Source organism: Rhamphochromis longiceps, linkage group LG23 (genome assembly GCF_057381845.1).
Source record: "Rhamphochromis longiceps isolate RC_006_pf linkage group LG23, R_longiceps_female_GT1.1, whole genome shotgun sequence".
In the NCBI taxonomy this organism is placed as follows: Eukaryota; Metazoa; Chordata; class Actinopteri; order Cichliformes; family Cichlidae; genus Rhamphochromis; species Rhamphochromis longiceps.
In genome coordinates, this window is record NC_140578.1 from 37805177 (window position 1) to 37822036 (window position 16860).

Below are 16860 nucleotides of genomic sequence, written 5' to 3' on the forward strand. Positions count from 1 at the left end.
AACAACGTTTTTAAGTTTCTGAGACTCAGTCTCGTGTTGCTTGAAGTGGTTCGGTACTCTAACCCATTATTTTGCCAAGGTGAACTTACAGAAAAGGATGTGTGAGGCAATGTTCATTACCACTCAGTAAAAGAAAACACACACAGTTGTAACCTGTTTTTTCTGAGGTCCATTATTGAATCTTGTGCTTCAGTGTGAGCCCTACACTGTTACGTGGAAGCCATATCTCCAGATGCATGTTTCTGGAGAGAGGAGGTCTGTCGGCTATTGAATCGACTTGCTGAATTATCAACTTCTCAAGCAGTTTGTTTGTTTAGTGACCTGACTCATGAAACAGAATTTCCTCACCCTTGTGGTTGGAGGTATTCTGTGATATCAGGTGGATATTCTCAAACAGCAGAACAGCTATGGCGTTTTATATTGCCTAGACCACATCACTGAACCTAGACACAGTACTCTCATATTAGACATCAGTTCTGTCTGGAACTATGAAAAGTTTGGATTCCTTTACAGTACTGTGCAAATTTGTGGTTCAAAACATCAGTAGGAGAACGTCAGCTCAGCTCAGAGGTACAAGAGTCTACAGCAATCAGTAAAACATGGCGGAGGTGGTGTCTTGTACTTTGAAGGCGATGTTGGGGATTAGAATTAATAGAAAAAAGAGTTCCAACTGTGCTATGGAAAAAAAAAATATGTAGTGGTCGTGACAAATTAGCATGATTTTTTTCTTGGAGATAAAATGTAACTATTTAAAATAACTGGCTACCTGAGAATTAAGAGTTATCCTTGAGTTTTTAAAGCCAGTACTATTTCTGATAGTACTGCTATGTAATTTTCACTCTTATTTATTGCATGCAAACTGCAGTTCTTGCCGCCATCACATCAAAAGCATCAATATAAAGTTTATCAGCTGTAAAACTGTTCAAGGACAGCTTCTAAAATGTCTTCAATTAATATATTTCAGTAAGAAACATCAAGAGGCATTTTGTGGGCTAGCCACACATTATTAATGTTAATATGTTTTTTGTATATGTTAAATATAGCTTCCAAAAAGCAGAAAATGGGCTTGTACTGTAGCTTTGATGGCAGTTGCATTAAATGTGGCACAGCAAGGACTGAAACCATTTAGTGGTGTGATTGGTGGAGTGACACTAGCAGAAAGCAACAAAACGCTTTTGCTTCCACATCCTATCCATCCAAGCTTGTCTCATTAGCCTTCGTTCCATTACAGGGCCAAAAACTACATCCAAGGTTGTTTATGTAAAGCAATTTCTGGACTGCATCTTGTTATCAGCAGAGGAGATGTGCCAGTTGGATTGTACTGTCAAAGTGAAATTGTTTTTTTAATTTCACATTATCAGGTTTTTGAATGGATCCTGGCCCCGAAGACCTGTTCTAGACCTACTGGGTTATAACGGAAATTGCTAGCAGCACCAATTGGCCTCTGGACATGCAAGTCAGATGAGACTTCATAAGTTAATCATACCACAATCCATATCAGGCTCTCTGCCGACAAAATAATTTGATTTCTATTAAGGGAAACAGTCAGAATTGCCTTAAAATAATGTAAGCCTAAATGATGAGGTTGCTTTAATGTTAAGCATCTCACTCGTTTAATTTACAGCTATATTGCACATAAATGCAGTATTTTATTACTTAGTGTTTGTCTGATGTCATGTACTGCATTAACAAATCTCCAGACCCAGAAAAGGAAATTATTCAGAGTTAACATCCACTTGTATACACTGACAAACAAGTCAGCACATTAAAACACTGACTGAAATCTTTTTCTTTAAATGGAAGGGGATAAAATGTAAAATGTCAAATTGGAAAGAACAACCAATAGTGTATATCCCCAAAGAGATGTTTTCTTTTAGGCACATTTCATTATTTCCTCTACCCACTGCTTTTGGCTCATAGCCTGACTACCAGAAGGCTTTTTCTCTGATATCACAGACAGCCAAGTCCAGAACACAGTAAGACTGAAGTGTGTGAAGTGCATAAAAACACAATGAATTTATGATTATTGTGATCAGCACTTCTTTGAATAACCCCCTCTTTTTTTGGTCCAATGAAACAAAAAGTTCAGTCTTGTTTCCTGGAAAGAAATATGCAAAGCTCAGTCGTTATAAATCTATGTCAAATTAAATATAAGGTAGCAACATTTCTTCCCATTTTCCTGAAAGATTGCCACACCGTGTCAAAGATGGCATTTCAACATTCAAACTGAGATCTTTTTCTGTTTTTGTTAGAAATAAACTTTCATTTTGAAGGTTGTGGACATTCAGTGTTGTGAAACACATTAGAAAAAAGTCTAATATCCATTTGGATTAATTACTAGTATGATTTGTTATAAAAAAAAAAAAGACCAATATTTCAAAAGTAAAGATAGGGAGGGTTTCACCTCTCTGTAAAAGACATTCTGCCTGGCAAATGTTTTAATAATTTATGCCTCAAAGGTTTAAATTCTCATCTAAGATTAAAGATGATTATGTCCCTCCCAACAACATGATATCTTTGGCTTTTGAAAAGTTCTCTCCAAAGTCCTGTCAATCAGGGTCCCAAAACAGCAACATAAATACAAAACCAAGAAATATTTTTATTCTTACTTTCCTCTATCATATAGAGTTATGGATAGTTCTCTAGGACTAGCTTGTGCTTTGACCTTATAAGATTAAGAATATCATTAAACTATTTTTGGAAATGATGACTGCTGCATACTCCAGCTAAAGAGAAGACTGAGAACCCAGCCTGTTTTCAGCACATAGTTCAACTCTATCAAGCATTATGTGGTGACAACACCAGCATGAGTAACCTGCATAACTGTGAAGGCACCATTAATGCTGAAAGATATGTATACAAGTGTTTAAGCACTCTATAGAGAGGAAAGGCAATACAATGCTAAACCCTATTCTGTTCTTTACTTCAGCATGGATAACAGGACCTAAACTGCCATACATGTAGTCTGGACTTGTTAGCCATTGAATTTATTCTGGCACATTGTGAAAATAAAAAAAATAAAAAATTAAATTAAAACTACATCTACTAACAATGGCAAATTTTTGATGTCAAATTGAGCTTCTTAGTTATCAAATGTTTACATAAGAAAGAAGAAATGAAATGACACCACGTAACTGGAACATGTTGCTTACACTATTAAACTGATCAAATTGTTTGATTTTTATCATTTTAAATATAAAAAATTATGTCAGCACAGCTTTGATTCCAAGAATCAAAGCCATCATTATGCCCTGACCTACAATATTACCAAAGTGTTTTAATCTGTATCTACTACCAGAATATCTGATAATACATTAACTTGGCAGGAGTTACAAATGTTCTTATTAACCAGATGTAGTTCATTAGTCTGAGGTGTGCATTCACAGTCTAAATATGGGCAGCAGCAACACAAGATGATATCCAATGCTGTGCTAAGATTTAAGTTTCCAAATCTTTGTTCCATGTGAACCCACTAATGAAAATAATGTAAACACATGAAAAAATTATGATATGGCATCTTTTCTTAAACATTATTCATTATTTATTCCTTGTGAATCAATATTTCAAGCATTTGTGGGCATCTAATGAGCAAAATTATGTTGATTTTTTTTTTTGCATTTTTCTGTACCATTTTCAAATAGATATTAAATATATTAAATGTGTTTCTATAACTATTTACAGCATGCTGACTATACACAATAGCGTGAACTTTAATTTGCATTTGATATCTTGCCTATTTATTCCAAACCTATATTACAGTACAATGTGCTTTATGCTGCAGATCTATGGTAATAGCTTTTATGTTTGTATGAACCCCATTAGCCTGTGTCAAGCAGCGATTAACAGCCACACACACAGATGGTAACATATGTGTTTGCCCACAGAAATGTTCCCTGACACACGCCGGTGTGTGCTGATGAAAATGTGATCATATTTAAAGATACGTCCACACACATACTGTGACCACCATACTTTATTGAAGCTATCTAGCACTCTCCCTCTATCTAGCTCTCCCATCAGCGATACACAAAGTCATTTAAGGCAAAAAATAATTTAGGACAGCTACACCCCCTTGCTATGATGCCATGATGCCTCTCAGGGGAGCCTGCCATAGTCCTTTCCAGAGGGAGGAAGCAAAAACCCTGCCGCATTAGTTTTTTTTCCATCGTTGTATTCCAGCTGGGGTTCCATAGATACTGATTTGTCTATCCCCACAGGATAGACCACTCTTAATACGATTACAGAGCTAGAGACTTTAAGATAATTCAAAGCATCTCCACGGTTAATTCTGAGAAGGCGGCATGGATGCCACATCCGCTTATTGTCGTTCCCTGCATGCTAAAGAGAGCATAAGAGTTGACTTATTACCACACAATACTGACTAAGTGGGAAATCTCTTTGGACATGGCGACCCACCATATGCTAGATTTAATTCGATTTTCTTTTTAGGCTTTAGTTAAGTGCTTCTAAAGTTTCTTGTTCCACAGCAAGAGGGTAAGAGGGCAGCTGTGGCTTTGACTTGAATTGCTTCTTCAAGAAAGGGCAAATAAGCCACGAGTTTGCTAAAATACAGAACACTTATAGCGACACAGCAGCATTAGCGTATTGGGTGCAAAACTGGATTAAACCTAATCCTAGAGTAAATTCATTTCTTTCAATGCAGATCTCTTGCAAATGTGTGATTTCTAGGACTAGGAGCTTAATCCAAAGAAGGGTCCATAAAGAGATGTGATGTGTTTGCTTTAGCTGAATTGTCTGCTACATTTTTAATACCCACTTAATCTAAGGTTAAAGGTTGTCTTAATGAGGAATTTGCCCTGCCATATCAATAGATGTTATAAGATGTTATGGTGATGGCTTTTAAAAATGCAGGTAGTTCATAAACACTTTATATAAAAGAGAAACACGGTCAGCTTGATGTCACCCAGTGGATTTGGGTTTTTAAGTCTCAGTGTTTGCATTATTACTGCTTCCATGTTATTGTTTGAGGAGCAAGAGGTCACTGTATTTAGAGCACAGGATGGCATGCTATAGGTTGTTAGCAAAATGGGTGCAGGGCACAAACACTGATGACAAGCAGATAAATATCAATATTTTTTCCTTTTACTCTGAATGCTTTTGATGGGCTGTACCTCTAATATGAAAAAGCATAACCTGCTTTAACCTTGTTCTTGAGTCTGAGGGGCAACTTTACTTAAAAAATTAACATTTAGTTGTATTCAGCATTAAAAATGTCCTTTTCAAGCCAGACATGTTACTCTACCTTTAACTAAAAGGAAATAAAAATATAATTAGGGTATTTCTGCATCGACCTTCCAATGGGTGCTGGTAAAGCCTAGCTGTCTGGAATTTGTATGGTGGCCTTAAGAGGTCAAATTCACTCAAGCTTAAGAAAAGACTAGCAGACAGAAAACCATTGCAAAAGCACACAAAATACAGCATAAGTTGAATAAAACATAACAGAAATAACAAAAAAATACTGTAAAAGGCATCAAAAAAACAAACAAAACAAAAGTGAAGTGTTTTTGGGGACACAGAAGTGACAAGCTAACAGTAACAGTAAGGCTACGTCCACACTATTGCGTTTTCGTTCCATTTTGGCCTCCCGTCCACACTGAGACGCCGTTTTCGCTCATGAAAAACGCAGCGTTTTGAAAACGCATACATTTGAAAACGGTGCTTTTGCGTCGCAGTGTGGACAGCGAAAACGGAGACTTTCTAAAACGAGGACGCATGTTACTCATATGATGCAGTCATGTGACCAATTAAACTAAGATAGCGGGGGGCATTATACAGCAGTTGTTTTGTTTGCTCTCAATTTTGACAGCCCTATTAAAGATTAACATCAGTCTGTACATGCTCCAGATAACTTTTCTTCAAATTCTTTAACTCTCACTCACTTTTGCAACTTTGTACTTTTGTGTTACTCGCAGCAACAACTCCACCTCATTGTTAGTCCATTTAAAAAACTTGGTGCTTCTCCTCAACATTTTGCCGTGATGTTTCAAAGAGCTGGAAAGTAAATAAACGGCAGACAGAAATGAGGCAGGCGGAATCTTCTTGCATTTCACGCATGCGCAATACTGGAATGTAAGCATTTTCGGCCATTTCAATGTGGACGCACAACTCTGTGACAACGACTGAAAACGCTAGTGTGGACGTGGAGCGTTTTCAGACAAAAACGCTGTTTTCAAATCTATCTAGTGTGGACGTAGCCTAAATGTGTATTTTCAGTATTATATGTAACAAACCATGTTACTATGCATTGTTTTCCGCCTCACTGATGAACACTGCTTCTCTTAAACGTGTCTGTCTCACAGCAGTCCTTCTTTAGCTTTGGTTTCTGTCACTTCTGCAGCTGGTCCATCATGTTATTGTGTCCCCACAAACACTTCTTTTTTGTTTTGAGTTTTTAATTATGACTTTTACAGCATTTATTTTCAATTTTTTGTGATTTCTGTTCTGTTTTATTCAACTTTTGTTGTACTTAGTGTGCTTTTGCTGTGTTTTTCTACTTGCTGGAATTTTCACGAGTTGCAGTTCATTTGACCTCTCTGACCCACCGTAAATTTACCTTTAGAGACTATAATTCCACTGTAAGAAACCTCGGAGTGTTCCTGGATGGCTCTTTTAAACTCGAGAAACAGGTGTCCACTGTGGTAAAAAACAGCTTTTACCAGTTGCGTCAGATTTCCAAAGCAAAGCCGTTCCTTCCTTTAAAGGACCTTGAAAAGCTTATCCACGCATTTATTACATCCAGATTGGACTACTGTAACTCCCTATACTCGGGCCTCCAACACTCCTCTCTTTGCCGGCTCCGGTTAATTCAAAATGCAGCTGCGCGTCTTTTAACAGGTACGAGAATTCATGAACACATAACTCCAATTTTAGCCAAATTACATTGGCTCCCTGTTAAATATCGTATAGATTTTAAAATTCTTTTGTTCACTTTTAATATTTTGAATAATTTAGCGCCCAGTTATCTTTCTGATTTACTCCATTCATACAATCCCAACAGAGCACTTTGATCGTCCAACCACAGGCTCCTAGCACAACCTAGGACTCGAATGAAGTCGAGAGGCGACCGGGCCTTTGCATCCGTGGCACCCAGACTCTGGAATAACCTCCCCGTTCATATTCGCACTGCCGAGTCTATCCAGTCTTTTAAATTACGTCTTAAAACTTATTTTACTTTGGCTTTTGATTCTGTCTAGTTGGCTGTTTTAGCTTGTTGCGTTGTTACCTATTGTCTGTTGTCCTCTTTTATTGTTTGTTTTAACTGTCTCATGTTTTTATTGACTGTGAAGCACTATGGTCAACACTGTTGTTTTAATATGTGCTATATAAATAAATTTTGATTTGATTTGATTTATAATTGTTCATGTATACATAAACACTTACAGCTGCCCTCTTACAAAAAACTTTAGAAGGCTGTAAAGATGTTAAAGTTGGGCCTTTTTAACATGGGGGTCTATGGGGGTTGACTCACTTTTGAAGCAAGCCTCAAGTGGCATTTGTGGTACTGCAGTTTTGGACTTTTCTGCTTTGAGTTCACTATAACTGGCTGGTTGATCAAGTCCAGTACAAGGAGGCAAGGGGATAACAATGTGCAGCTAATACATTCCTGAAGTGCCAAGAATTCATATTGATGGCGCCTCAAAGAATGTTCTTTTCAGCAGTTCAGGATGGGTGTCAGCCATCTTCTCCCAACTTCTCAAAAACAGGAAATCAAGGGGGGTACTGTGGCCATTTAATGACAAATGAAGAGCTCCCACTGTGTCCAGCTGTGACTTTCAAAAGCGTGGAGGAAGGCTTGGTGGATAACAGCTAAATGGCTGCTGAGTGACAAATCAAATGGTTGTTGCAGCTAAATCAAAAGACAGCGAGTTACAAAGTGCAGCCTGAGAATGCAAGTCCTGCCAAGAAACCTTTTTCATCATTATGCTGCCCTCTACGGGTCTTCTTCCTCCAGCCTCCCTCTTTTTCCACCCCCCCATCCCCAACACACACACACACACACACATCATCATCATCACCCCTCCCCAGCACCACCAGCCCGCCTCCTCCACATTACCACAGCTTGCACCACCCCCCCCCCCCTTCCTAAACCACCCCCCTTAAAGACTATTGCGCGCATTAAATTGCTTTTCATTTCCGTGCTGTGACAGTCTCTGAGATCGGGGGGGATTTATGCATTTTCACGAGTGACTTTCACTGCCATGCTACGGTAATTATTTCATAATACGTCCTTCGCTGCAGGGCACGGGCTGGTTTGCACCAACCAACCGAGATCAAGTTCCACTAGTTGACAACGCTGGGTGGAAAGATGAAGCGCGCGCGTACATAGGATATCCTATGAGCAGGAGCAACAGAACTGCAGAAAACAGAAGAAGAAGAAGGAGAAGAGGAGGAAAGGGGGGGGGGGGGATCGGATTCTCGCATCCGAGGAGGCAACTGGAGGAACATTGATCTCCGGTCGATTTGGACGCACTGGCAATTGAAATAAAGAGACCTTGGGCAGATCTATACATAAACTGGTAGGAGCCGCACCGCTGGCAGCAGACAGGGGTGGGGGGGGATTCGTGCCTCTCTCTGAGCCGCTTCCTTCGTCAGTGCGCATGGATGAAAGTCACAGTTAAAATGCATGCGGCAAGTCCTGTCTGATGTGGGATTACCGCGTTTTTATTCGCCCCCCTCGCCTCCCGACCATGTTCCAACTTTGGTTTTGGCTCTTTTTCCGAGATGACACTGCTAATTTCAGTCGGCGCTGGGAGAGCACCGGAGCCCGTTTCGCCGCGCAGGCTGTCACATCATCGGCGTGAATGAGAACGTTACCCGCGCTCGTCCATGCCTGGTTTATGGAGCTAAACACCGCGGAGACTTGACTTGATTTTTTTTCTTTCCTCTTTCTTTTCTTTTCTTTTCCTCCTTTTTCTTTTATTTTTTTAACCATCCGGCTGAAGGGCGGACAGTGAAATCACGAAATCCATGTTTTCACTGAGGCTGGGGGGAAAAGACCGGACACAGCCGTGATTGTCAGCATGTTTTGGCGTTTACCGGAATCAGCACGGTAAGAAAACCCTGATTTATTTTCTTGCCCCCCCCTTTCTTTTGGTTTAACTGCTTGTCTCAGCTGAGACGTTATGCCTTTTTAACGTGTTCTTTTTTTTATTGGGAGGAGGAGGGGTGAGTGTGTGTGTGTGTGTGTGTGTGTGTGTGTGTGTGTGTGTGTGTGTGTGTGTGTGTGTGTGTGTGTGGAGGGGGGGGGATCTCTCCGTGGTGCTGAAACCTGCTTCCACCCTCAGTCACATTACTGAAGTTGATCCCGGATTTAAAGGTGCTTTTAAGAAAGGTGTCTGCGGCCGCTGTGCCAGTAACAAGCACAGAGCCCGCATTTCTGCGCTCCAGTTAGAGCATCCCGTTTTTTTAAAAAAGCCTGCTGCATCCGCACACGGATGCTCTGCAAAGACAAGGCGCGCTGATGCACTGGCGTTCCAAGTTATATCTCCATTATTTCCGTGAGCCTGGCTTTTAGAAACAAATATTTATTTATTTATTTATTTGAAATGGTGTTAAACTGAAACATTTCAAACATTTTGATTGACACCTCAGTGGTGGAGTAGGCTACCTGTGTGCGTGCGTTAAAATTGCGCTTATTTATTTTATTTTGATTTTTGGGAGGAGGGGGGGAATTTATGGAGCGATGTGTGGGCTTTTGTGCTCTTTTAAGGAACGCACACAGACCCAAATGTGTGCGTCTGCTGTGCACGCGCGTGTGTGTGCACGCGCGCGTCTGAGGCGGAGAGAGAGAGGGAGAGAGAAAGAGAGAGAGATCTGTAACCTTCTATATAGCAGATGCCATACATAATACTTGATTATAGAATTATCTACTCCACGTCAAAATGTAGTTTGGATCAGAGATCCTCCGCGAGATTTGCCTTTGATCAACTCCTCTCCTTTCTTTCTTTTCAATCTTTCTTTTCTTTTTTTTCCTCTTTTTTCCGCCCGTGGGCAGCAGCAGCAGCAGAAGGAGAAGAAGAAGAAGAAGAAGGGCTGCGACTGTCGCCTTGTAGGCTCATATTCACATTTTCTATGGCAGGTCGGATATATATATGTGTATCCATTTTTCTACAGAGATGAGGACTGTCTGCTTGTCCCTGTCGATTGGTATCAGGGAACCGGCATTTTATTTTTATTCGCACCGAGGACGGTTTTTAATCATAGCACAGGAATAAACACCCCCCCCCCCCTCACCCCCCCGTCTTTCATCCTCATGTTGTGGAGGTGGAGAGAAGGGATCCGACAGTTTCCCCAAGTCGTCGGGTATGAGGGGTGAGTGAGGTATCTTTGTAGTTCGGAGATAGGAGTTCATCCTCGAGGTTTTAATGTGAGTTTGAATCGTCAAAGGAAAAGACAAACAAACAAACATTTACACATACAAATAATAATAATAATAATAATAATAATAATAATAATAATAACAGAGACCGTAAATGCAACAATCACCCATCTCACAAGGAATGAGACTCGAGATTACCTGACAAGAAGTGTCGTTTGTCGTTTTTCCACTGTCATCTGTTAACAAATACTGGAATCTCCGAGTCTGCAAACGGTGGATGGCGATAGCTTCTTCTTTTTCTTCTTCTTATTCTAACAAGATGGATTGGAATTCAGGCGAGCTATCAAAAAATGCGCAGTGACCGTCCAATAGCGGATACTTGTGTTACTTTAAATACAACATTCTTTATGCATGTAGTTGTTAAACACGCAACTTGTTTTCTGCCACTTTCAAAATCAAAATGATGCCGACATAACACATCTGCATATTGGAAAAATATGTGTGCGTGTGTGTGTGTGTGTGTGTGTGTGTGTGTGTGTGTGTGTGTGTGTGTGTGTGTGTGTGTGTGTGTGTGTGTGCGTGTGTATGTGTGTGAATACATCTAATGTTTGCTCTTTTAGGCTCTTCTGAGTGAGCAAATTTGCATTTCTGTAAATATTGCACCTGTGCCCATGATGTGTAAAACACAACTCGTCCTTTTCTCTCCCCTCCTTAGATGACACCTCATACTGGTACTGCACTTGAGTGAGCTGGGGCATCCTCTCCCAGGAAAAATGCATATCTGGATCCTAAAAATAATACTTCTGATTGCATCATCTCTGAGGCTGGTTGAGATGTATGACAATTATGGGGAGATCTGCCGAAACCTGTGCACGTGCGAGGAGAAGGAAGGGATCCTGACGGTGAGCTGCGAGAACCGGGGGATCATCAGGCTGACGGAGATCAGCCCTGTCCAGTACTCCATGTACCACCTCCTGCTCACGGGGAACCTCCTGAAGAAGCTGTCGGTCGATGATTTCATCAATTACACCGGGGTGACCATCCTGCACTTGGGGAACAATGATATCTCTGAGATAGAGTCGGGTGCCTTCAATGGACTCCAGGGATTAAAAAGGTTGCACCTGAATAACAACAAGATAGAAGTTCTGAGAGATGAAACCTTTAAAGGACTTGAGAGCTTGGAATACCTACAGATTGATTATAATTTCATCACAAACATAGAGTCCAACGCCCTGAGCAAACTACACCAACTAACAGTGATGATTCTGAACGACAACCTGCTCTCTGCCCTTCCTCCCAACATCTTCCGGAATGTCCCCCTTACGCACTTGGATCTGAGAGGGAACCGCTTAAAAATGTTCCCCTATATTGGCCTCCTAGAGCACATGGACAAAGTTGTGGAATTACAACTGGAGGAGAATCCGTGGAATTGCTCCTGCGAGCTCATTGCTCTGAAGGCTTGGCTGGAGAGTATAGCTTACACAGCTCTGGTGGGAGAAGTGGTGTGCGAGACGCCATTCAGGCTCCATGGAAGAGACCTGGATGAGGTGTCAAAGCAGGAACTCTGCCCACGAAGACCCCTAGAAGACACAGTCAGGCCTGCGCCGCCTAGCAGCACTAATGGATACTATCAGACCACACCAGCCGCTGTCACAGCCTCTGCCACCTCCTCGGCTGTTTTAAGGTCTTCTTCCAGGCCTACCAAGGGCACACGGCAATTGAACAGAACCAGGTTAAAGCCCACCTCCCGAATACCAGGCGGCAATCCATACAACTATGGCCCCATCATTGCTTTTCAGACCAAATCTCCTGTGCCTTTGGACTGCCCCACTGCTTGCACATGTAATCTGCAGATATCTGAAATTGGGTTAAATGTCAACTGCCAAGAGAGAAAGATTGAAAGCATTTCTGACCTAAAACCCAAGCCATACAATCCTAAAAAAATGTATCTCACTGGAAATTACATCCCTGTGGTGCGGAGATCAGATTTTGTCGACGCCACTGGATTGGATTTGCTTCACCTGGGAAACAACAGGATAACTCTGATCCACGACCGGGCTTTTGGGGATTTAACCAACCTGCGTAGGCTGTATTTGAATGGTAATCTCATGGACAGGCTCACAGGAGAAATGTTTTTTGGTTTGCAGAACTTACAATATCTTTATTTAGAGTACAACAAAATCAAGGAGGTCGATGCGGGCACTTTCCGCTATCTCCCTAATCTGCAGCTGCTTTTCCTGAACAACAACCTCCTGAAAACTTTACCTGTGGGCATCTTTTCCAGCCTCTCCCTGTCTAGGCTTAATCTGCGTAACAACCATTTCCAAAACCTCCCCGTGAGTGGTGTTTTGGATCAGCTCAAGCTGCTGTTGCAGATAGATCTGTTTGAGAACCCCTGGGAATGCTCCTGCGACATAGTGGGGATGAAGATATGGCTCGAGCAGCTCAGTGCAGGCACTGTGGTTAATGAGGTCGTGTGCAAGACGCCAAAACGCCACACAGGAATGGACCTGCGTTCTGTCCCGTCAGAGCAGCTCTGCCCAGATTACTCCGAAGCCTATGTCTCGCCAACTCCACCTACGGAGGAGCCCATGGACGAACACGTTGTCACCACAGGTGCTACTCGGAGGTTGGAACCCCCTGGCAGCACCGTCCCCCTCTCCGTCCTCATCCTCAGCCTCCTGCTTGTTTTCATCATGTCTGTCTTTGTGGCTGCGGGGCTCTTTGTTGTGGTCATGAAAAAGCGTAAAAAGTCACAGAGTGACCGTACTAGCACTAACAACTCCGACGTCAGCTCTTTTAACCTGCAGTACAGCCTCTACAGCAACCGCTCTGGACCTAAAGTTAAGGCCCCGGCTGGTCATGTATATGAATATATCCCCCATCCAATGGGCCATATGTGCAAAAATCCCATTTACAGGTCAAGGGAGGGGAACACAGTGGAGGATTACCGTGACCTCCATGAGCTCAAGGTCACATACAGGAGTACCCCAGATGATGAGAGGGACAGTAGTACAATGAGGAGCCCTTCATACAGTGTTAGCACCATCGAGCCACGTGAAAACCCTTCCCCTGTGCAGGATGCAGACCATTTCTTCAGAGGGATCCTTGAACCCGATAAGCAGTCACCCCACCAGTCCATCCCGTCAATCCCAGCAGGGGCCAATTTAGAGTACAAGTATACGGGTCCCGTGTCGTACACGTACAACTCAAATTTTGATGTCAGACGTCAGTTCTTGCACCCGGAGAGAATAAGAGAAACAGTGCTCTATGGCACAGCACCCAGTACTGTTTATGTCGAGCCCAACAGGAATGAGTATTTGGAGCTAAAAGCTAAACTGCAGTCTGAGCCTGATTACCTCGAAGTTCTTGAGAAACAGACCACCTTTAGCCAGTTCTGAGCAACAGAGTCGTGAGCATAATGAAGCATTTTCTCTCTCGACCCTCCTTGAAACAGTGGCTCAGTTTCTAGGGTGCCTTGGCACAAATACAAACAAGCGAAAGAGAAAGAGTTGAAACGGGGTGTGCCGAACAATCTTATTCTTATTTCAGAAACATGACATTACAGGAATGGATACAGCTTTCTCGAGACATGGATGAACAAAATTGCTTAACTGATGATGCAAAATCTATTTTTCTATGGTGAAGATTGAATAACACACAAAAATGTAAGTGTACAGGTAAATCTTACCCAACTTCATTTTCAGGAATATAACCATACATACGATATATTGTGAATCAGAAAAAGAAATGTTTATAAAAATCACACCTGGACATACAAGAAAAAACAAACAAACAACAAAAAAAAAACCCCAACACATTGTACAGCAGATCATCAAAACTGTGTAGGACTATTTTCTGCTGTAGTCTGTAAGTAAGTATTTATTGATATAATCTGCCATGTCTTTTCAAAACTTTTGATTCTTCATCAGTATTACCTGTGTCATCATACTCCATCATCCTCCGGAAAAAGGCTTATGTTTCTAGTTTCATTTACTGTAGCTCTGCATTGTAAAAGTGGCTTTTCTTTTTCCTTTTTCCTTTTTTGTTTTTCTTTTCTTTTGTTTCTCGGAAAGTGGCACACCCCAATGTCCAAAACAGACTGCGTCATTTGAAGAAGATGAAAAAAAAGAAAAAAAAGAAGTGTCTTTGTATGCTTTCTGCACTTTTTGGAAATGGAAGGCAAGTTAGCCTTCAATGAGCTCTCATAAAGGAGATTATTATATTAAAAATGAATATGGCTATTCATTCTTAATATGTAGGATTGATATGTTATCAAAACAAAAATTCATAAATGATATTTGAAGTATTAATTATGTTGTGTAATACTGGCATTTTAATCAATGTAACACCTATTTTTATACGAGCATTGGCAAATTCTCTATCGATTATGGGTTTCTTTTGTTTTGATTGCTTTGCACTTATTGCACTATATTGACCAAACTATGTTATTGTCATCAAATAAACATGATGTCAGGTTCATATAATGTGCTTATGCGGAAACTGAAGGTGGAATGAGGCCATTTGGGTTTTTGGTTCAGCATGTGGGTTTTAGATGTGAAATCAAGAGAGTTTTCCAACAGCTAAAAGTTGTTTTATGCCATAATCAGTTAACAATATATCGGCTGACCAGATCAGACTATGGTGGGCACTCAGTTAAAGAAGATAAAGACAGTGTATACGTGCTCCACTTAAAGTGGAGGTTGCGTCGTCAGTGAGAATTGAAATCAATGGGTATTAATCAATGACCATTATGTAAGGCTGGCCTTCTGCAATTATACCGCGACAACATAATCCAGATTGTCGTCTGTCAATGGATGAGCAGGTGTTTTATATAAACATCATTTAACATCTTCGCAAAGTCAGCGGGTATGAAACATAAAGATGTGCTGGATTATGTTTTTGGTGTCGAAACGTAATAGGTTTGTTTGATATGCAAACAGTTTTGTAAGTCAAGAAGTTTAAAAATATAAGAAAACATGTTCAAAATCTGCTTTTTTTCTCCGGTCTTTCAAGTGCTTGTTTGTTAATTGACTTTTCACTTGACCCACTTAAATTCAATATGCAAAGTAGATCTATAAAAATGCAGAGGATGCACTGTGCCACCATTTTCAGTGTGCAGCAAGCGTCACCATTTAGGAATTCAGTGTTCCAGAACTGAGATGGGCACGGATCTTTCTGGAGAGGAATCAAAAGAATGGAAGAAGTGTGTGTGTGTCTGTCTGTGTGTGTGTGTGGCGGGGGTGGCGGGTGGCTGTGCCACATCAGACACCTTAATGCGACACTTAATTCTGACCTCAAAAGGAATAACTATGAATTTATATTATTTTAATCGGCTTTTTCCCTCTAGAAAACGTCTATTTTACGGTATTTAACTGTACTGAGTTTTCTATGCGGTGCCAGCTGCCTTTTCTCAATGACAAAAAAGGGAAAAAATCCAATGCTCTGGGTCCTCTTCTTTTGTTGGAGCTTTTCATAGAAGCCCAGAATGAGAACAGAAGGCACCATTTGGGAGATGAGGAGTCCTGGAACTGAGTGTAACTGTGGATGTGTCATACATGTAGCAGGGGATGTGAATCATAGCCAAGAAGTGCGTGCAGTTGCCCAGTATTAGTGGCCTATGGGATGTCGCAGTACTGACAATTTTTGACATTATTTATTTTTCTGATGCCAATGTTGAAAGAGGAAATCATTTATAGTTTACTGAGGTTCAACAAGGATCTGAGCAGTGCGTTGACAAATTGTTTAAAATGCGGGCAGATGGCTCTTTTTCTTTTTATCTGTTTTATTATTATTATAATACTCATAGTATTGTATTTTTCAGGATGATTTGGCTACGTTCAAGAGAAAAAAGAAAAAAAACCAAAAAAAAAAAAACCGCTTTAGCACAATTACATAATCACTGAATCATGTATTCCAAATGGGCTTGTTAATACCATATGCGTGCATATGCACATCTCTCTAGCCCAAACTCCCAGTGTGGACGTTCATCACTCTGTCCTGGCGTAATTGGGGGATGGATGCACTGAGAATCCCACTGCAGGAGGCTTTAATGTGCACGTGTGTGTGCGTACTGATAGAGGGGAATGGCGGGGGGGGGACTACTTCCAGTTGAAATAATGCTTTTAACCAGCCAATGGCCTCTAGGTACACAAATGGATGCATCAAGGAAGGACAAAGAGTTTATTATTATTATCCTTTCCCGGATTATTTAGTCTATAGCCTTCTATCAGGCTTTTATATAGTGCATTCAGCGGCTGTGGAAGTTTTTCAGCAATAATCCCTCACACAAACAGTACGATTTCTGCAGTGGTCAATATTTGTATTCAGATGAGGAATGAAGCTCTAAGGTGAAATATCTCCAAACTTGTTGCTTCATGCTACACACGAGCCCCCATGATTTATGGCTAAAACTCACCGTGTGGAATCTGATGCAGGGCTGATGCAACACAAGGCGTGATGTAGGTGCAGATGTAGCTGTCACAGAGGCCTCACTCTTTTGCTTTGCTTGCAGCAAGGAA

The 16860-nt window shown here is 41.1% G+C and overlaps 1 protein-coding gene across 1 annotated transcript; it reads left to right on the forward strand.

The window, feature by feature from the left end:
• Positions 1 to 8169: 8169 nt before the first annotated feature.
• slitrk5 (SLIT and NTRK like family member 5) lies at positions 8170 to 16247 on the forward strand. The gene is made up of 2 exons (XM_085399041.1): positions 8170 to 9070; positions 11055 to 16247. The coding sequence occupies exon 2, from the start codon at positions 11113 to 11115 to the stop codon at positions 13738 to 13740; it is 2628 nt and encodes an 875-aa protein (XP_085255167.1). The 5' UTR covers positions 8170 to 9070; positions 11055 to 11112; the 3' UTR covers positions 13741 to 16247.
• Positions 16248 to 16860: the final 613 nt, after the last annotated feature.

Coding starts and splice junctions, on each gene's coding strand:
- slitrk5 (XM_085399041.1), top strand. CDS start 11,113: ATGCATATCTGGATCCTAAAAATAATACTTCTGATTGCATCATCTCTG.